This window comes from Hylobates moloch, unplaced genomic scaffold, assembly GCF_009828535.3.
Source record: "Hylobates moloch isolate HMO894 unplaced genomic scaffold, HMol_V3 SCAFFOLD_14, whole genome shotgun sequence".
NCBI lineage: Eukaryota > Metazoa > Chordata > Mammalia > Primates > Hylobatidae > Hylobates > Hylobates moloch.
In genome coordinates, this window is record NW_026652289.1 from 61,049,218 (window position 1) to 61,072,333 (window position 23,116).

Genomic DNA, 23,116 nt, shown 5'->3' on the forward strand with positions numbered 1-23,116 from the left:
ATGATATCTCTACTAAACAGGTGAACTAACATGCTTATCCAGAAAAGCATGAATTTGGCCTGAGAAGGAGCTCCATCTTTGCCCATTTAATGGACTACATTTCAGAATGAATACATTTCAAAATGACACTTCATTCTGAGAAGAATCCATAGTCATTTAAAAGTACTCACTCACAAATATTTACTGACACCTTACCATGTGCCAGATATGGTACTAGGTGCTGTGGAGAGAAACATGAGTAAGACCCTGTCTCTGGCCTCCAGGAGCATGTAGACCAAGAAGCAGTTTGGTATCTCTGAACAAAAATACTGCTCATGAGATTTTAGGATAACAATGTTGTTTTTGTATATTCTAAGTGGGGTTTTCTTTCTGAACAATAGGGATGTTTCTTTTAATAAAGACAATGAAAGTTATGCAAATAAAGAGCTCCTAAGCTTGGCTGTGCATATTTAAAAAATAAAGCTTTTTGTGTTCTACTCCAGACTTATTGAACCAGAAACCAATCCAATACAGCCTTGTCTTCAGGCCAGCATTGAAAAGACCAACTTACTGCATTTCCCTCTGATTTAACTTCTAAAAAGTTCAGAATATCTGAAGAGAAATTTCTTCTCGTTTCATTTTACTTTTTGAAATAAATCTCATTTAAAAAATCAATTGTACTGCAGCCATTTTGAATGTAGTTTGATGAATCTGATGAATGTCTACATCCATGCAACCACACCATGATCAAGATATAGAACATTTCCATCACCTCAAAAGTTTGCTGTGTTTAAAGTTTAAAAACTTTAAAGTACTAGACATCCAGTCATCCTCAAACCAATCTTTGCATTCCAACTGGACTGTTCTAATCACTGTCTCAAAAAAAATCATTAAACCTTTGTTCATTCTGTTTTCATCATCTCCCTCCTACCCCCAGGTTTAGAAACCTTTAAACTTAAAAACTTTGAAGTGAGTTTTTAAGCTCACTTCAAAAAGTTTTTAAACTCACCTCAAAAAGTTTGCTCTGTAAAAGTTTAAAAACTTTACAGTCAATTCCACCCTGACCCCCAGCCTTTGGTAAATCACTGAGTGGTTTTGTCATTACATATTAGTTTTGCTTCTTCTCATAAATTATAAACCCTACAACATGTTACTATTATTATTATTTTTTTTTTTTTTTTTTTTTTTTTTTGAGACACAGTCTCACTCTGTTGCCCAGGCTGGAGTGCAGTGATGTGATCTTGGCTCACTGCAACCTCTGCCTCCCGGGTTCAAGTGATTCTCTTCAGCCTCCTGAGTAGCCAGGATTACAGGCGTCTGCCACCACCACCAGCTAGTTTTTGTATTTTTAGTGAGACAGGGGTTTCACCATGTTGGCCAGGCTGGTCTCGAACTCCTGACCTCAAGTGATCTGCTTGCCTTGGCCTCCCAAAGTGCTGGGATTACAGGTGTGAGCCATCACGCCTGGCCATGTTGTTATTTTTCTTTAAACAATCTGATGATTATTGTTGGATGATATATCTGTCATTATAACTGAAATAGGTGTCCTTCAAACACTGTAAAGTTGTGTCTTGCTCTTTTATACAGTTTGACATTTATGCTTTTAATTGGACTGTTTAGACTATTCACACTTAACGTAATTATTGATATGGCTGGGTTCAACTCTACCATCTATTTGCCCCATCTGTCCTTTGTTCCTTTTTTTCTTCTTTTCCTGCTTTCTTTTGGGTTAGCTGGGCTAGTTCTTAGCATTCCACTAATCTCTACTATTTGCTTCTAAGCCAGAGGTTGGCAAACTTTTCCTGTAAAGAGTCATTAAGTAGATATCTCAGGCTTTGAGAGCTATAAGCTTTTTGTTGTAACTACTCAAATTCTGCTGATGTAGTGCAAATGCAATGATAGGCCACATGTAAATGAATGGCCATGACTGTGTTCCAATTCCACTGTGTCTGTAAAAACAAAGGCCCAATTTTTGCCCATGGGTTGAATTTTGCCAGCCTGTTTGAAGCTTTATTTATTTATGGCTGTTCTAGAATTTACAATATGCTGCTTTAATTTCTTACAGTCTACCTTCAAGTAATATTAGGGTATTTCATTTATAATGTACAAACCTTATAATAATATATTTCCATTTTCTTCTTCTCATCTTTCATTTTCATACATCTTTCCTCTATGTACACTATAAGCTCCATAATATGTCTTTATTTTTCCTTTAAATAATTATATTTTAAAGACATTTAAAAGTGAGAAAACATCTTTTTATTTATCCACGATTTGTGAAACTATTTATTCCTTTGTGTAGATCTAACCATCCATCATCAGTATCCTTCATCCTACATAACTTAACATTTTTTTGTAATGCTGGTCTACTGGCAATGAATTCTCTCATATTCATCTGAAAAAGTCTTTATTTAGCTGTTTATTTTTGGAAAATGTATTTGCTGGGCACGGAATTCTGGAATAACTTTTTTCTTTCAAAATTTTAAAGATGTCTTTCCATTATCTTCTGGCTTGCATAGCTTGCGACATGAAGTCGGCTGTCATTCTTATCTTTGTTTCTCTACTTCATGTGCTCTGTTTTCTGTGAATATTTTTAAGATTTTCTTTTTACTCACTGGTTATCAAAATTTTGATTTTGATGTGCTTTGATGTGGTTCTGTGTTCATCCTGGTTAGGGTTCATTGAGTTCTTAGATCTGTGGACTTATAGGCTTCACCAAATTTGGAAAGTTTTCAGCCATTATTTCTTCAAATTATTTTTTGTTTCCTTTTCTCTTTCCTCTTCTTCTGAAGACTCCACTTAACACATATATCTTAGACTTCTTGATAGTGCCTCAAAGATCATTAAGGTTGTGCTCATTTAAAAAAATATTTTTTCTAGTAGTGGAAATGAGTAATTTTGTAGTAATTTTGGATAATTTCCAGATGTTTAACATCAAGATCACAATTTCTTCTGTAGTGTGTAATTCAGTTAATTCCATCAATGAAATTTTTCAGATATTTTTCATAATTGAAAAATAAATGTTCAACTTGTTTGTCTTCCATTTCTCTCATTATGCTCATGTTTCCTATGAATTCCTTGGGCATATATAGTTTTTATAATAACTATTCTAAAGTCCTGTCTGCAAAGTCCATTATTTCTGGTGTGTGTGTGTGGGAGGGGGCATCTATTTCTACAGATGATTTTTTTTCCTGGTTATAGTCTTTCATCCATAATCAGAAGAAAAATTATTTGCTTGTCTACTTTTTATTTGGATTGTCAACATTGTGAATCTTGTGTCGTTGAATGCTGGATTTTATTGTAATCCAGAGTGTTGGACTTGATACTAGCAAGTAGTATATCTGCTGAACACTGATAGTTGAATCATTTTGAGGCTGATTTTAAGAGTTTTTATTTTAGGAGAGTTGAGAGTAACCACTGCTACAGGGCTAGTTTAGCCCCATTGCTAAAGCATAATCCTTCTAATGTCTTTCTTGGATTCTCCAATGTGTTGAGGCCTCTCTACACTGGATTATTGGAATTTAAAATATTCCCAACCTTGTATAAGTTTTGGGAATTGTTTGGCTTATAGTTCCCCATAAATTTTCTTTTCTAAACCGTAGTTGGTTGTCTAGCTTTGTAGGATTTCACTCTATAAATGCAGAGGCTGATATTAGGCCAGATGCAAGGAAACTCCTATGCAATTTCTAGAGCTCTTTTTCTGCATGTTCCTGCCTTTCTAGGAATCTGCTCTGTGAATTCTAGCCATTTTGGTCTCCTTGAACTCCAAATTCTGTCTTTTCAGCTCAGTAAGACCTTTGAGCTTTGTTTGGCTTTCTGTGCAGACAGCTTGGGTGACTGTAGGACTCACTTCATTTGTTTCTGTTCTCTCAGGGATCACTGTCTCACATTGCCTGTTCTCTAAAGTTTGAAGATAACTGTTTCACTATTTTGTCCAGTTTCCTAATTATTTTTGGTGGAGGGCAAATCCCACAGCAGTGACTCCATGGGCAGAAGTAGAAGTATCTGTTTTTTTGTTTGTTTGTTTTTTGTTTTTGAGACACAGTCTTGCTCATGTCACCCAGGCTAAAGTGCAGAGGGGCGATCTCGGCTCACTGCCACCTCCAACGCCCAGGTTCAAGCTTCTCCTGCCTCAGCCTCCTAAGTAGCTAGGATTACAGGCACTCACCAACACGCCTGGTTAATTTTTGTACTTTTAGTAGTGATGGGGTTTTGCCATGTTGGCCAAGCTGGTCTCGAACTCCTGACTTCAGGTGATCCACACGCCTTGGCCTCCCAAAGTCCTGGGACTACAGGTGTGAGCCACCACACCCCGCCTCGCTTTCTTTTAAAATGATTGCTTTTGTCTTTTGTTCATGTATTGGCCTTACATCATAAACCATCCTGAATCCTTTTTAAAGGATTAGATATAATCCTTGAATCCTTTTTTAAGGATGTAGATATAAATAATATTAGGACTTTATTAAACTAGGTTAAATCTGAATTCATGTGGCAGAATTTGAAGCAAATAGAATCCCTTTAAATGTTAGGTTAAGGACAGCTCCCCTGATTTAAATTTTGTTATCTCTTGCATAAAATATTCTATCTTATATCCAAAGTATCAACAATCCTAGTATACAGCCACTGAACTTATTACTTCAAGGTTTCATTTAAAACATGCAAGTTCTACAACTTTTTTTTTGAGACAGAGTTTTCATTCTTGTTGCCCAGGCTGGAGTGCAATGGCCCGATCTCAGCTCACTGCAACCTCCGCCTCCCAGGTTCAAGCGATTCTCCTTCCTCAGCCTCCCGAGTCGCTGGGATTATAGGCGACTGCCACCATGCCCAGCTAATTTTTGTTATTTTTAGTAGAGACGGGGTTTCGCCATGTTGGCCAGGCTGGTCTCAAACTCCTGACCTCAGGTGATCCACCTGCCTCAGCCTCCCAAAGTGCTGGGATTATAGGCATGAGCCACTGCACCCAGCCTACAACTCTTTTTTTATTTTTTGAGATGGAGTCTCGCTCTGTCACCCAGGCTGGAGTGCAGTGGTGGGATCTCAGCTCACTGCAAGCTCTGCCTCCTGGGTTCACACCATTCTCCTACCTCAGCCTCCCAAGTAGCTGGGACTACAGGCACCTACCACCATGCCTGGCTAATTTTTTGTATTTTTAGTAGAGACCGGGTTTCACCATGTTAGCCAGGATGGTCTCGATCTCCTGACCTCATGATCTGCCTGCCTTGGCCTCCCAAAGTGCTGGGATTACAGGCGTGAGCCACCACATCCAGCCAACCTACAACTCTTAAGAATAGATCCAGAGGCCGGGTGCAGTGGCTCACACCTGTAATCCCAGCACTTTGGGAGGCCAAGGCGGGTGGATCATGAGGTCAGGAGATCAAAACCAGCCTGGCCAACGTGGCAAAACCCTGCCTTTACTAAAAATACAAAAAAATAGCTGGGTGTGGTGGCATGTGCCTGTAGTCCCAGCTACTTGGGAGGCTGAGGGCTGAGGCAGGAGAATTGCTTGAACCCAGGAGGCGGAGGTTGCAGTGAGCTGAGATCGCACCACTGCACTCCATCGTGGCGATAGAACAAGACTCTATCTTAAAAAAAAAAAAAAAAAAAAAAAAAAGAATAGCTCCAGGAACACTGAAATGATTTGACTTTTTTTTCTTGTTTGTTTTCAGCTTCACTCGAAGCCATAGACAATAGCACAACAGATTAGGCAGAAAGATTACTTTTAAGGAGGTAGTTATATTTATGCTTATTTTAATGCAATATCAAGTTATGGAAAACAAACAGCAATTGAAGGCATACAGCTTTTCATTCAGTTCACTTAAAAACATCACAGCCTTTCTTCTGTAAGCAAAGCACAGAAAAGATGAGTCATTAAAGTGACTGATTATAAATGGCAATGATCAGGGCAGATGTAAGTCATTTTGGTTTAATCAGGCCATTAATTATTAGGGTTTATCAATTAGTTTTATTGAAGGCAAGGGAGCTCAAATGAATACTAGGGCATTGATTTTAACTGAGACATTTTCTCAAAGAAAATACAAATGAGGTGTGTTGAAGCCTGGAATTATGGGTCCTTTTCATACCACTAAAGAGAAATAAGTTTCTTCTACCACAACACATAAACCTTTAGTGAAAAAGCAAACTAACTTATTCTCCTTTTGCATTAAAAATGAAATATCATGTTTAGGTGTTCCCTAATTTAAGGTTTCACTTTAAGCTATCTTGGCCAAGAGATGAATATCATTTTGGAAATAGTAAGATAAAGGTACAATGCAAAGTGGCTCATTTTTAATATCCAATACTCCTTATCTTTTTCATTTTAAAAGATTTAGTTATTTTATGCAGTAGGCTTTTATAGGCATCAAAATAGATTCCTGTGGGTCAGATTCCCTTAAAGGAAGCAGAGTGATGCCCTGGAAGGTGCCCCTGCATACTGACTGTGAGACTGGACGAATCATTGAAACCTCTCTGACCATACATGTACGTGTGGGTGTGTGTACTCAACACTCACGTGCTCAGTGTTGAGCACACAACTTCATTTAATTCTCATAACAATCCTGAATTCTCACTGACAACCCTGCCAGTGTTGGAAGATCAGATATCATGCCTGATCTTGTACATCATACCCTGTATATGATATCCTGATATCTGATATCTTGATATCTGATCTTCCTACATTGACAAGGCTGTTAAGAGAATGAAGTGGGCCTGTGTGCTTAGCACTGCTGGCACAGAGCTAGAGGTCAGTGAAATGTTGAATGAATCAAATGAATGGGAAAAACATTTTGTAAACTTGAATGTACCAAATATACTATAAAGCTACTGCTTTGTAGAATCGGTAATGATGACTTCCACTCCAGGAAAACAGGATGTGGATCATTTAATACACTGGCTCATATCCAAATGCTAAATGAGGTTAACTTTCATTATACCAGCTCCACCTGAAGGCAGGCTTCTTCTAGGATAGCAAGTGTGTTCAGCTGGGATCACAGATGAGTTAACATTATCCAATCACAACATGTGTCTCCTGTCACAATACTGTCCCACTCCTTCAGTGAGATTTCACAGTAAGCTGTGCTTTTTAACGATGATGCAATAAATCTTTGAGTTGCAGCAGTGACAGCCCAAGTAGATAACAGGTGGTTATGATGCAGTTCCATCCAATGACTTGAAGTGCTTAGAAGATTATTAGAAAAATATCAGTGAGCAGAAAGAATGGAGGAGTTTACTAAAAGAGCCTTCTGTCATGCTACGGATAACAGTAGGTGGTTTTAGGTAAATAAAAATCAGCCTCAAAGTGTCTTTAAAACTTAAACATAAAGCTATCATATGACCTTTGTAGTCACTATGAGGTCACTCTTTAACAAAGTATGAAACATTGGTTCATTACACTAATCATATACTATATACCAATGGTAAAATATTTCTTCTCAAATCTGATATGTGCTAGATGGCCTGATGAACTATGATTTACAAATATCTAAAGAAATATACCAATTCCACTCCTAGGTATTTACTCAAGAGAAATGAAAATACAGAACCACATAAAGACTTGTGTATGAAAAGTAGTATTATTCATAATTGTCCCAAAGTGGATACAATGCTAAATGTCCCTCTACCAGTAAATAAGCAGACAAAATGTGATATATCCATACAATGGAATACTATTCAACAATAAAAAGGAATGAACTACAGACACATGCTACAACACAGACGCATCTCAAAAACATCATGCTAAGTGAAAGAAGTCAGGCACGAAGATTTCATGTGGTATGTTTCTGCTTATATAAAATGTCCAGAAAAGGCAAATCTGTAAGAGTCAGAAAGTAAATCAGTGGTTCCCTGGGGCTGAGGAAGGAGCAGGGAGTGACTCCCAATGAGCATGAGGACACTTTTTTGGGGTGATGAAAATGTTCTAAAACTGGATTATGGTTATGGTTTCACAACTTTATAAACTTACTAAAAATCACTGAATTGAGTAGGTGAATTTTATGGCATGCAAATTATATATCAATAAAGCTGTTTTAACATATGTAACAAATCTGCACATTGTGCACATGTACCCTAAAACCTAAAGTATAATTAAAAAAAAAATCAACCTCAAAACACAGCTTGATTTCTCATTACCAATTACTAATAAATAAATTGATAATCCATAGTTTCTGCAGGTGCTTTTGTGGTCACTGTGGTCACTCTCTTACCCTATAACAAAGTATGAAAGATCAGTTAATTAGATATAATATACTATATATCAATGGTAAAATGGTTATTTCCTCTTAGAACTGATATGCACTAAGCCTGATAAACCGTGATTACAAATATTGAAAGAAAGATATTAATTTTAAAATGTTACTTTTGTGTATTTAAGATTATTTCCAAAAATGACTAAGGCTATGTGTATAAAATGTAAAAACAACTGATTCAAACATGAAAAATTTCATCCAACCATAGTTGCCTCAATAACTGCAAGTAACTGCTCTGATTTTCAGGCTGGACTGATTTCTTTTCCCCCCACTGAATTGACCAAATTGACTGTGGAAATTGGTATCATGTTGAGACAACCCATGTTGCCACCCATAACTGCCTCACGCAGAAACTGTATCTTTACACATTCTGCATCAATTAGCTATTAAACAATCCACATAAACAGCATCAAGCAGAAGCTTGCTAATAAAGGCCAGAGCCTCAAGAGCATGTGCTTTCCCCACATCTTCACAAAAGGGCTCCTCCGCCCACTGCCCAGCCCCTGCCCCCAGCACAATCAGGGGTCAGGGTGGGAAGTTACCCTTGGCTAGGATCTGGCTGGGTGCCGAGGGTGCTGTTCAAAACAAATAAAAGCTCCTTCACAAAACTACAGTTGGAGTTACTTAATGTGCTTTGTATAGGGACCCAAATGGTAATTTCCTGGTAAGATTAGTTCTTTTTTTTTTTTTTTTTGAGATGGAGTCTCACTCCGTTGCCAGGCTCGAGTGCAGTGGCACGATCTCACTCACTGCAACCTCCGACTCTCGAGTGCAAGCGATTCTCCTGCCTCAGCCTCCTGAGTAGCTGGGACTACAGGTGCTCGCCACCACGCCCCACTAATTTTTGTATTTTTAGTAGAGATGGGGTTTCTCCATATTGGCCAGGCTGGTCTCAAACTCCTGACCTCATAATCCTACCGCCTCGGCTTCCCAAAGTGTTGCAATTACAGGCGTGAGCCACTGTGCCCGGTGTCTGGTAAGATCAGTTCTAAAGAAAATTGTGATTTTGTATCAGCTATATGCTTTCTTTTGTCAGAAGTGAAAAACCACACCAATTGAGGATTCTCTTTTTGTTGTGACCTATTCACATCAGGTGCTGTTGGTATCTCCAACTTCTACTTCCTTCTGGTCTTTGTTTCATACTTAAAAACATTTAATTTGCTCTGAACTTTTACATGTCTCACTGAATGCTCTTAGAAACAGGCATGGTACAATTGTTACAGAAACATTTTTAAATGTGGCATGTGGCTGTTGTGGGATGATAATAGAGGCAGCAATAAACTTCTCTTCAACGTTTTCCCCCTATAAAGCAATTACACTGTGTGAATACCAGGGAGCCACTCTCAGTTTACCAGGAGCCAGAGGGCGCATTAGCAGGTCTCCACTCCTAGTAACCTCTCCTAGCACTGTGCCTGGGATCTTCAGCAATGCTCTTTCATTATGTTTAATTGTCTTATGAAAAGAAAAAAATATATATCTATCTAGTTATTTCTTGGGGACTGCATTCTAATGAATGAGAACAGCAGGTACAATTAAATATAGACTATGCTGACATTCTGCATTACAAATTCATCTGTGCACAATGGGAACATAAGAGAAAACCACAATGCAATATAAAAGTTATTCTAATGACTTCATCACATAATAAAGGGTAGGTCATCCAAATATTCTTGCAAAGGCCTTAAATAAAATTAAACAGCATAATTAGCCATCCTCAATGGCAGTTATTGCCTAGAGTCTCATGATTCGGTTCAGAATGGAGGCAACAAACGTGCCCTTTCCTTCTTCAATAAAGGCAGGGGACCTGGGGCATTTACAAGATTAATAACAAGGGCAAAAAGGCCTGAGCTTCTCAATTCTCCCTCTCTTAATCCTTTCATAGTAAGTAAAAGAGATTTCCTTCTAAAGTGGTGAATCTTAGATTCCTACCTGTGATGTGTACATATTCTGGTCAGTGTTTAGGAAAGGCCAGGTCTGGAGGAATGTGTTCCTGCACAACCTACTTCCCCAAGTCTAAGATACTACTGACTGTTAAGACTCCTCTTGACTATAAAACCTTTCTGGGGAAAAAGGAAAGAAAACAAAGGAATACCACATTATATGCATAAATAAGATGTAAGACAGCAGACTTGACTTGGAGCGGTGTGTCCAGAAGACTAATCCTGGTAATTTGTTTTAAAGAAATAACAAAAAATTATGGTAGATAACACTTACTTGGTACTTAATATATACCAGAAACTGGGCTAAGTGCATTATTATCATATGCATTACCTCATTTAATTCTCATTATAACCCTTGAGATAGGTACTATTATTAACCCCATTTTACAGAGGAGGAAATTGAGGTTCAAATTAATGAAATTACTTGCCCAAGGACACAAAACTAGAGGTTTCGACTAGTAAAGCTCTTAAGCCTTAACAAACTGCATTATATTTATGAGCTAAATCTTATTGCAACTAATAGGACGGATTATCCTAGCTTTGGCAGTGAATAGTTGGGTGATCTTGGGAAGTTCACAAAGAAAATAGCCCACATGTTTTAAGTTCTTTATACTCACAGGCTAATTTTCTAAGAAAAGGAGATGTTAACAGGAAAGTGTGAGAAACGTTCTAACTATTCCCTCTCACTTAACCTCTTGCTTCTTTTCTTGAGAAATAATTATTTGACATAATAATAGCTGCTATATGCCAGGTACAATGCTATGGCCTCAAAGAAGTTAAGAAGCTGACCCAAGGTCACATAGCTAAGATGAATTAAGAGGAAGAACCAGAACTTAAACCTGGGTCTGACCCTAAAACTAGAGCTTTTCCATTAGGCCACCAACCACTTTCCTATGACTTTTTCCTATGACTTTTTCCTATGACTTTTCCTATAACTAAGCAAGTTTTTTGGGCTGCTTGAGCCTTGATTGCTTCACCTAAGAATGGAGATACAATGATACCTCCTCACAAGATTATTATAACAATTAAATAAAATTATACATACAAGAGAGCTAATGCAGTAGCACATACAAGGTACTCAATAAATGGTATTAGTAAAATGATTAATATTGTTATCATTATGATTGTACCTGATCCAGAAGGAACTTAATCTTCCACCAGCAAAAGAGTAGATTTGACTTCCATGGTGCTGATCACCTTCAACCATGCCTTTACAGAAAGGAAGAGACATGGAGAGCTCTTCCAGCTGCTAAAGCTGTCTGTCCATTCTGCTTGGCAAAATGTCCCAAGGATAAATCTCTTACTTTAATACGAGAAAGGGGAACAAAAGATGACTTCCAATTTAGCCACATTACAAAAAGTTCCAGGGGAAAAACACTGTCCTCAGAAAATTCTGATTCAATGTATTCATCCAACAAATATCCACTGGCATACAATCAATGCCATAAATTCCTCTACCAACAGAAATGACCCTGTCATTCATCATACAGGTGCTCTCTCTCTCCCTCTGATAAGCTCCTAAACTTTACGTTTGTGTCAGAGACAAAGCAATGATCAGAGCTAACTGTGGGGCTTGGTGAATCAAACATTCACCCACACACTGGGGGCATCTTGCTGGGTGGTTGGACAGAAGCTTACCCTAATGGATACTATAAAGACTGGTGAGCCAAAACACACAACAATCACACAATCTGCTTCAAATCCCAATCCCCTGCAAGGCAGAAGGCTTTTAGAGGTGGGTACTGGGAAAATAACCACCCTCTTCTGTTTGCATTTGTTCCTTGAATGACACAAGACATCTTTCCTTCTTTCTCCTCTAAGGCTTCCATTGATACTCATTTTCAGAATGGAAGAGAGTAATTTCCCTCTTACTGATTTCCTAAAAGGGATGACTCTGCCTATGATCAAATCCTACCACAGAAGCATGGGAGAGAGAAAAACTAAGTCCAGGACAACCTTCTCTGATTAAGCTGACCTTCTGAATACAGGTAACTATAGAAAGATGATATATTCTTTTTTTGTTGTTTACATTAAGCTTTTAATTTTGAGATAACTATAGATTTACATAGTTATCTCAAAGTTTACATTTACAATGGTAAGAAATAATACAGACACATCCTGTATACCCTCCACCCAGTTTCCCCTAATGGTAACATCTTATAAAACTGTAGTATAGTATCACAACCAGGGTATTGACACTGATGGTCAAGATGGAGAACATTTCCATCACCATGAGGATTCCACATCTTGCTCCATTGTAAACATTCCCTCTGTCTCCCATCCTCTCATTAGCCCCTGGTAACCACTAACGTGCTCTCTGCATTTCTATAATTTTGTCATCTCAGGAATATTATACAAATGGAATCATACACTATGTAATCTTTGTGACTGGCTTTTTCACTCAGCATAATGATCTGGAGATTCATCCAGGTTGTGTGCATCAAGGGTTCGCTCCCTTCTATTGCTGAGCAGTAATCCATGGTATGAATTGCTTAACCATTCATCTGTTGAAGGACATCTGAGTTGTTTCCAGTTTTTGGCTATGATGAATAGAGCTGCAATAAACACTTGCGTACAGGTTTTTGTGTGAACAGAAGTCTTCATTTCTCCGGGATAAATGCCCAGCATTGCAATTGCTGGGTCATACGGTAGTGGCATGTCTAGCTTTCTTTCTTTTTTTTTTTTTAAATGTCAGCAGTGGGGCTGTATCATTTTACATTCCTACCAGCAATGTATTAGTGATCTAATTTTTCTGCATCCTCATTTGCTGTTGTTACTATTTTTTATTTTAGCCATTCTGATAGGTATATAGTAATATCTCATGGTGGTTTTAATTTGCATTTCCCTAAAGGCTAATGATATTGAACATCTTTTTCATGTGCTTATTTGCCATCTGTGTATACTCTTCAGTGGAATGTCTCTTCATGTCTGCCCATTTTCTAATTGGATTGTTTGTTTTTCTACCATTGAGTTTTGAGAGTTCTTTATATATTCTAGGCACATATTCTTTTAAAAGAATACTTTTGGCCGGGCACGGTGGCTCACGCTTGTAATCCCAGCACTTTGGGAGGCCGAGGCGGGCGGATCACGAGGTCAGGAGATCGAGACCACGGTGAAACCCCGTCTCTACTAAAAATACAAAAAATTAGCCGGGCGTGGTGGCGGGCGCCTGTAGTCCCAGCTACTCGGAGAGGCTGAGGCAGGAGAATGGCGTGAACCCGGGAGGCGGAGTTTGCAGTGAGCCGAGATTGCACCACTGCACTCCAGCCTGGGCGACAGAGCAAGACTCCGTCTCAAAAAAAAAAGAATACTTTTAAGACATGCAGCGTTTCTTGTCTCTTGAAAATCACAGCGTACTACAAATACAGAAATACCCTGTGATCACCCAAGGTAAATAGAATGAATGACCAATATGGGGAAAGAGGCTTAATTTCTCGAGATGTTCATTTGTGTGGATAGTGTCAGAGCTGGAGAAAAACCAACAACCTAGAGTCATAGTTTGTTTACCCTGTTAATGGGCTAAGTCTTTTTTTTCTTTTAAAAAACATACACATTCACAAGTTATAATCTACTATAGCGCTGGATGTGATTAATATTTATTATATTTAAAGGACAATATGGAAATGATTTTTACACAGGAGATAGGGTGTTAACTGTGCTCTCAACACTAGCACTTGCATAACATAAATGCCTCCTTCCAGACCCATCTGATTAAACAGCCTGAGAGCTCAGGGAAGGAAGTACACACATACTAGCTCTCTCATCATTACACATGGCAACATAAAACCTACTGGGAATAACTCCTTTTAAATTGACTTGGGTTACTCAAACACTAACCAGTTCTTTTAAAAAAGTGTTTGGGGCCGGGCACGGTGGCTCACGCCTGTAATCCCAGCACTTTGGGTGGCCGAGACGGGTGGATCACAAGTTCAGGAGATCGAGACCAGCCTGGCTAACACGGTGAAACCCCGTCTGTACTAAAAATACAAAAATTAGCCGGGCACGGAGGCACGTGCGTGTAGTCCCAGCTACTTGGAAGGCTGGGGCAGAAGAATCGTTTGAACCTGGGAGGCGGAGGTTGCAGTGAGCCGAGATTGTGCCACTGCACTCCAGCCTGGGTGGCAGAGTGAGACTCTGTTTCAAAAAAATAAACAAACAAAAACTGTTTGATCCTCCAGAAAGCAAAAATATGTCATAGGTTATTTCAAAATTCACTATAATGTATAGTTAAGCACAAACTATGTAGATCTCTGCAAAAAAAAAGATTGTTACAAAGCTTTATGCAAATTATATCTTTTAATAAATCATTAAAAATTAATCAGGTTAGTTTTCTATTGATAGCAATGCTTTCCAAGAATTATTTTAAGAATCACTTTATCCAGAAAATAATCATTCCCTAATTTATTTTTGCCACAAATCCCAACTTCTACACACACTAACATACTATTTTAACTACTACCTTGACATCGAAATTTCTTTCCTAAGGAATTCAAACGTCTTACGCCTACCAAACCATTTCTCTTTTCCCATTTAATAAATATAACAAAATAATTTTGGAATATAATACAAATATTCTTATAACATTTTTAATCTTAAAATTTATACTGATTTCACTTAAAGGACAATATCAAATATATAATATTTACCTGCCTACACTATTTTGAACTGTTAGCCTCTCACCTTCCCATTTTCTTCAAAATTCCTTCCTTAAAAAGGATGCCCTTAGATGGGACTGTCTTGTGCATTTTTTTGCAACTGCCTGTGGATCTACAATTATTTCACAATAAAAAGATTAAAAAAAAAAAAAAGTGTTCTTGCTTTCCATCCAAGTTGTGACTTTACATGTCCTTATTATAATTCCTTATTAATTATAATACTTCATTTTCAGTGTCCCTGATACTTTAAAAAGTTTCCCTTAAAGATGCCTTTTGATTTGATAACATCAGTCTGGTTTAGAAAGCAACATTTTCTTAGCTAAGGCAGACGGCTTTAATTTTCAATTATTTGTTTTATACTTTAGTCTCTTCAGTTCTAAAACATTTCATATTTCCTAGAATTTCCCACTTTGAAGGAATACCTTAAATAATTTATATATATTAAGCACTTAGAACAGTGCCTGGTACACAGTACATGCTTAATAGTCATTATTGTTATTATTTTCATCACAAAATCTACTCTTGGAAATTCTCCCCTCCCTTTTCTCTTTCTTTTCCTTTATGTCTCTCTGATTTCCTTTGTTCCCCACCTTATCAACATGTCACACTTCCTTCAGTCACGAAATCACAGAACCCAGAACCTTAGCTCTTGAATAAATCTCAGTGATCATCCAGCTACTCTTTCATAGTATATATGAGGGAACAGAGGCAAAGAGAACAGGAGTGATCTGCCTTTCTGGGGTCACCCAGTGAGGCAGTCAATCAGTAGGACTGAACTGGAAAAGTCAGATAAAGCCTTATTCCTTCTTAGAAACTGAGCTTTTAAAATTGTCCAACAGGTTAAGTCAGCTCTGCACATACGCAGTTCTTGGTAATATCTCTGGGGAAAAAATTGGCTTAACTACAGAAAGAACTGTCCAATTTCCAGATGTTTCAAATTGTGCCAATGATAACAGCAACTTCTAAGTTTCTGTTTCTCTCCCCACTATCCTCCCTTCCCTGACCCTGTCTCTCTCTTTCTGGCATTGTAGATATCCTTTAAATCACGAGGGCTGGTTTTTTTTCTTGGGGTGGGGGCGTTGGCTGGCTGTTTTTTAAGCTACTGAGTTACTAGATCAAACCTAGGTAGGATTTGTCAGGAGCCATGAAGATACAGAAATAATGACAGAATCACCAAGACCCTTTGAAAGAATGGTTTGTCCTTTTGGCAGGGAAAACTTCTTTCTAGAGTGTCTACTGCACTGCTAAGATGTAAGAGGAGCTTTTCTCTGTAAATCTGGTTTACTTTTTAATTTTAAAATTTGGTTTACTGAGGCATAATTTATACACAGTAAAATTCACTCACCCTTTACAGGTGCACAGGTCTTTGTTTGCTAAAAAACACATATAATCATGTAACTACCACAAAAATCAAGCTACAGAACATTTCCAACATACCAAAATGTTCCTTCATGCCTTTACAGTCAATTCCTCCTCCACTGTTTGTCAACCAGTGATGCTGATGTTCCATCCCATAGGAAGGAAAATTGTATTTTGCTTTTTCCATGTATGTATTCTGCCTTTTCCAGAATGTCATATAAGTGGAATCACACAGCTGGTAACCCTTTGAGTCAGCCTCCTTCATTTAACATGAAGTATCTGATATTCACCCATGTTGTTTACATGTATCAATAGCTTGTTTTATTGCTGAGTAATATTCCACTCTGTGGATGTATTACAGTCTGTTTTTCCATTTACCAGCTGAAAGACATTTGGGTTGTTTCCAGTTTGGAGCTATTATGAATAAAGCCACTATAAAGAGTTGCCTAAAGTTTTTGTGTGGACATATGTTTTCCTTTCTCTTGGGTAAATATCTAGGAAGGGGACTGCTGAATCACATTGCAAGAAATTGCCAAACTATTTTTCAAAGCAGCTGTACCATTTTATATTTCTACCAGCAATGTATGAGAATTCTAATTCCTCTGTATTCTTGTCAGCACTTCATATTATCAGGCTTTTTGTTGTTATCTCTTTTCAGGGAAAGAAAGTAGCAAGAAGTATATTTAGCATACTAAACTGTTAACAATTTAAGCAACCTTGACACCTCTCTTTCTCTTAAAAGTCACAAGCAATCCATCAGGAAATTCTACCGACTCTACATTTAAAATATATCCAGAATCACCACTTCTCCCCATCTTTATAACTATCTCCCTGATCTGGGCCCCTGAAACTTACCTGAATTACCAAAACATTTTCCTAACAGCTGATTCTACTCTTGTCCCCCACAGTCAGATACAAACACACTGGCCTCTTTGCTGTTTCACTAACACTCCGGGCACATCCTATGGTGTCTACTCTAACTGTTTCTCATATATCTACTTGACTAGTAACTCTCCCCTTTCAAGCCTTCCTTCCAAACTCATCTTCCCTATGAGGTTGCTTTGATTAATATGCAACCAACCCTTTGCCTCCCCTAAGCTCAAGCTTCTTTTTCTTTTCTATTATTAACAACCCTCTAGCACACTCTGTATTTTACTTATTTATTGTGTATATTATTGTTTAAGAAACATTTCCTAACCCACTCTATCACTGCTAGAATATGAGTTCTATGATCATAGAAATCTTTTGTTTCACGTATTGATGTGTTTCAAGTACTGTGAACAGTGCCTAGAACGTAGTAGGTATAAAATAAATAGTTGCTGAATGATCAAACTAACACTGGCTTTGGTATCTAAGATAGCACTAATTGGAAAGTCTGTGTGAGGCCAGATTTATAAAAGAGAAAAGCCAAGGGTAGAAAATAAAATTTGTAACATGTATACTGAAACTACAAGGCTTAGTTTCTTTAAACACAAATCTATCTGGCCAGCATTTGCCTACAGAATTTCTGCAAAAATGTCTTTTTAAAAAGTTCTCCTATTGGAGAAAGTAAATGAAACTAACGAGGTTCATATATACAAAAAAACTCCTGGCACACCAACTATATAGGTTTTTTTTTCTTCTATAAACTTCTGCATCTGTGTAAGATGGCCCCAGAATGACTGCCAATTTTATTTTCTTAATCTAAGTTCTATTCTCATTACCCTTGCATTTCTATTTTTTATCCTCAGGGAAAGAGAGAGCAGTTACTACCAGGGCATTCTCACATCTTCCAAAGAAATGGCATAGGTGTTAATCTTGTATTTATGTTTGATGTGGGTAATGATGGCTATGACTGGAGCTGTAGGTTTATTAATATGCAGGGCTCTCACCTCATTAGTGGCGATGTATGTTTTGAAGTGAAGCTGCGATGTTTCCTGTAATGTCGGATCTGGCCTAACAGATTTTCTCACTGTTCATTTTCTTTGTTTTTACCCATAGTCAGCACATGCTATGCTTATAGTGCTCTCACATATGCCTTTTAATAAAGACAACTTTTCCACAGTAGTTAATTTGGTGGGCATTTCAAACATTTTTAATAATTATGTCCTCATGTGGAATTATCACGTTTGGTTTATTTTAGAGAAAAGATTTTCATAATTTTTGACTCAGTAATATAAAGTACAATAAACTCTCTCCCTGGCTTGGTTTTGTAGTGGTGTATTCTTATTAACTGAATAAAGTGATTAATTCATGGTTATAATAAAAACATGCCACATTCTTAGAATTCAATAGTTTATAAAGTCCCTGCACATATATCTCAACCAAATCTTAAAAAGAGCAAAATAAACAATAGTAACACCTGATTGAATATAACATTTGATGATCCATTATGAATAGCAACTGCTGTGCTTCAATTTCCAAAACAATTTCCAGTTAACATAATATACTATCAAATAAACTAACTTTTAGCAGACTAACAAGCCTCATGGGATGAGTGGTTTGCTGCTGCTTATTGCTCAGATTTCATTCTACTCTACAGTCCTCACTGGATATAAACTACGGGAGAGACTCCAGGTTTTCAAGAGTTTGTTTGGAAGCCATTAACTACGTTTAATAAATTCTGTAATACACTATTTATATATACACTTTCTATAGCTAAAATCCAGGACCACTGTATTCCAAGGAGGCCATATAAATGTGAGAAATAGTTTGTTCTCTTTTTTCATTAGACACTAAACACATCTCCATTTCTTAATCTTTTGAAATTTGTGCCCATAAGTACAAAGCAATTTCTTTTTTTATTTCTACTCTGGTTTTTAAGAACAGCATTAGAAAATGATGATCAGAGAACAACACAGGTACTTAGACCAAGACAAAGGAGGAAGAGGTATAGATCGCTCATGAGTATTTCTCTTTCACCATCTTCTTTTCACTGTCCTCTCACAATGCCTAAACCAGGCTCCCATAGCCCCTGCAGAAGGACCCCTGTTTTTGATTTGACAATGTGACACATGTTCAGCTAGAATTTCCATCATCATTCATTTAGAGAAAGCAAAAATGAGTATATGTGCTTTTAAGAAGGAACAGCAATGAGCTTATATAGCAAAAGTGCATAAACAAGTATATTACCTATTTAATTGCCTTAGCTGAACTTAAAAGCTCTGATCTTTAATTGCCTGATTGAACTGATCTAAAAAGCTACAATTTTTTAATCAAGAAGAAAATTAAATAGCTTTTTGGTAAATAAAAAGGCATCTTTAATCTTATTTTTATGGAATCCAAGTTATTAAATATGGACAAAACCTCTAAAATATTAAGTTAACAACTACTCAATCTAAGGTAAATTTCTCATTACAATGATTTACAAAAGTCTTCAGGGACACCTGGCTTCTTTGACGCTTCAGTAAAAACACATGCTTTTAAGTCCAGAAGGTAAAAGTTTCCATGAATAGCTGGGAAACTCAAAAGCTAAATATGAATACATTTAATGAGGTGTATTACCACAGGATATTTATTTCTGTAGTTGAGTGGCCATAACTACTGGGACATAACTGTTCATCTGCACTGCAATTCGTTAGTCTTTCCATTGAGACAGATGTAGATGCACACTCATTCACTGAAATTCCTTGAAAGGACTTGTCAGCCCTCTACCACTATTCCTACTGTGTCCCCAACAGATATCTTCTTCTCACAACAGGTGGCATTTTATAGCAGGCTACTCTCCGTAGGAATTGGGCTGGCCAGCACCAGCTGAAAAAATAAGTACAGGCCCAGGATTCCCTTTTGAAACCTCTATGCTCTCCATCAGCCAAACAACTGCAGCCCTTGTCCATCACTAACGAAAGAGCCCTTTCTTAGCCAAGTTGCAACCAGGGACGAAAAGAAGGACCTACTGGCTTCTGAGAGGCTCTGGTCAACCAAGCTTGGCCACAGTGATCATAAAGTGGTTATACTGAGAATCTGACCCTAGACATTATTTTTAGATCCAGACAAATCCATTTCAAACATGTCTATCAAGATCCCATTTCAAATGAAAAATTTATTTCTCCCAAACCCAGAGTAAAAATTAAAATAAAAAATTTAGATATAGGAATATGAAAGGTACATCAACTTATCAGCATGATTTCTAATTTTAAAGAAGAAAAATCAAGATAATGGCAGAAGAACTATCCACTATAGTTCTTTGTGCTACTAGGATTCCTTCCTGCACAAAGTTATAGCTAGAGAGAGATTTCATTACAAGCCAGAATTAACCTGTATGCCCAGAGTACACAATGATCCTAACACTCACTTTCTAACAACACTCGAATTTCCAAGGCACTGTCCTTTTAAACAAAGCTTTACTATTAAGAGTGGATGTTTTTCCTTTAGTTCCTTTTGTCAAATGGATAGATGTCCATTTTTTAAAAAATCAATAAAATTTTGAGAACTGATCATTGGGTTAATTCTTATTAAAATGGCTATCACCACTTTATGGGTTGCTGGGTATGGGGAGGTAGAAGTACAGGGAACAGAAACAATATAAGTCATATCATGTTAAATACTGTTATCTCTAACTCTTGATAGTCAAAAATGTTCAATTTTTTTCATCCACCAAATTTGTTTACACACTTATTTATACCCAGAGAAAGTAATACTAACAAAACTCACTCTCCCTACACCTACCTTTCGCACCAACTATACTCTAGAAACGGAGTGGACTGGCTTTAAAAAGAAATCTAGTCTATGATTCCATTTAGTCAGTATAAATACCTTCAGAAACCTGACTATTTTATTTGTCAAAATCTAGATAACCTCATTAAAAAGAGGGAGGATTTCAGAAGAAATGTGGAATCAGTAGGATATTAAAACCACCATGAAAGAAAACCCTTAGTGACAGGTATGACATCACAGTTGAAAATATCAGTTGTTTTCGCCATCTCACAGTTTATACCCTTAAAAGAAAAAACTTTCCTTTAATCACATCTAATGTGTATGCTGTTCCATTCCCCAAATGTACAAACAGCTAAGATGAGCAGACGTGTAAAATTAAACAGCGCTGTTAGTAACACTAGGCCTTGAAGTTGCTTTGTTATAGTCTCTTTTTCACTTAATAATTTGCTCCAGATGAATTCAGATATTTTGGGAACGTTAAAAAAACAAAAGGAGATTCCTTTTGCAATATTCAACAGTTATCTGATTATTCTCTCATGTGTTCTGTTACTAGACAAGGGGACTATTCCTGATGCTTTCACCAATATCTTATTTAAAGTTTTACTTTTGCCCAGGCGCGGTGGCTCCCGCCTGAATCCTAGCACTCTGGGAGGTCAAGGTAGGGGGACTGCTTGAGGCTGGGGGTTTAACACCAACCTGGCCAACAGAGCAAGACCCCATCTTTAAAAAAATTAAAAATAAAGTTTTTCTTTCCAGGTATGTGAAGCAATCTCTTAAGGAACAGTGTGTGATGCTATCTGAAATGTTAATAGAAGGAAGGATGTAATTGTACGGAAAGCAAAGGTTTTGCATTAACAAGAGTTAAGTAAGACAAACAAGATCCTGTTATTTTCAAATACTATGAAATATCTTTTTACAAGTTTGACAAAGGTGATTCACAAAAACACACTACCAAGTTTATAATCTAAATGAGAGCAGCTGATGGAGAAAACAAGAAAAATAACATTTATAAAGCAGCCATCTTTTTGAGTACCAGATGTATCAGCTGGCTTAAATGTCAGAACACTTACTCACTTTAAAAATCAAGGTGTCTGGAGAGACCCAACCCCACCCCAAATTAAGTCCAAGCTTACAAGCCCAGCACATACCTCTATGTAAAATCTTTAAACTCCACAAATAAGTAAGGCCTTTAACAACCTAAATTTAGGAAAAAGAAAACAGTACAATTATCAATTATGGTTTAAGGAACTTTCCATATTTAAATATATTCAACATTTTTTTTTTGAGACAGTGTGTCACCCTGTCACCTAGGCTGAAGTGCTGTGGGGTACAATCACTGCTCACTGTAGCCTTGACCTCCTGGGCTCAAGCAATCCTTCCACCTCAGCTGCCTGAGTAGCTGGGACCACAGGTGTGCCTGGCTATTTTTTTTTTTTTGGTAGAAACAGGGATCTCACTGATGTTGCCTAAGCTGATCTTGAACTCCTGGGCTTAAGTGATCCTCCTGCCTCAGCCTCCCAAAGTGCTAGGATTACAGGCATAAGCCACCACACCTGGCCTAACTCTTCCTTTAAAACTCTGTCAATCAATAAGCATTTACTGAACACCTCTCATTTCTGTGTGAGGCTTTGCGGGAAAACCAAATGCAAAAGCCACGGTTCCTACCTTTAATGAGTTTATAATCTTCTGAAGATGAGGTACTCCAAATGAAAGAAATAAGTGCATGTGTATATAAAATAATCTGGAAGTACCTATGCTGAATTCATAATGATGCTAAGCCAGGCAAGGAGAGAGACAGGAAAAAGGGAAAATGGCTTTCTTAATTTTCCATACTTCTGTGTGTAAAACTTTTTTTGAAGTCATGACACTTATGACCAAGGAGAAATGTTTCTTCTTAGACAGGATCTCACTCTGTTGCCCAGGCTGGAGTGCAGTGGTGCAATCATAGCACACTGTAATCTCAAATTCCTGAGATCAAACAACCCTCCCACCTCAGCCTCCTGAGTAGATGGGACTACAGGTGCACAGCACCATACCCTGCTAATTTTAAAATATTTTTTATAGAGATGTGATCTTGTTTTGTTGTCAAGGCTGGTCTTGAACTCCTGGCCTCAAGGGATCCTCCTGCCTCGGCCTCCCAAATCCCTGGGACTACAGGTGGGAGTCACCATGCCTGGCCTGGAGAGACATTTTTAAAAAGTTAACTAATGAAATAAGGCAGTGGGTAGAATAGAAACTGCTTTTCCCATCAGGAGTCAGAAAGGCTTACTAAGGTGTTACGTCTTGAGTAATGGATTTACTTAAATGA

At 37.6% G+C, this 23,116-nt stretch overlaps 1 protein-coding gene across 4 annotated transcripts in view; it reads right to left on the reverse strand.

Moving 5' to 3' along the window:
* The window catches only part of MAP2K5 (mitogen-activated protein kinase kinase 5), a 268,034-nt gene that overhangs the window by 120,599 nt on the left and 124,319 nt on the right, over window positions 1–23,116 (reverse strand). For all 4 annotated transcript variants that reach the window (XM_032175733.2, XM_058427173.1, XM_058427172.1 and 1 more), the window contains exon 13: window positions 21,957–22,005. In XM_032175733.2, coding sequence (XP_032031624.1) covers window positions 21,957–22,005 — 49 coding nt within the window. The remainder of the gene's footprint in view (window positions 1–21,956; window positions 22,006–23,116) is intronic.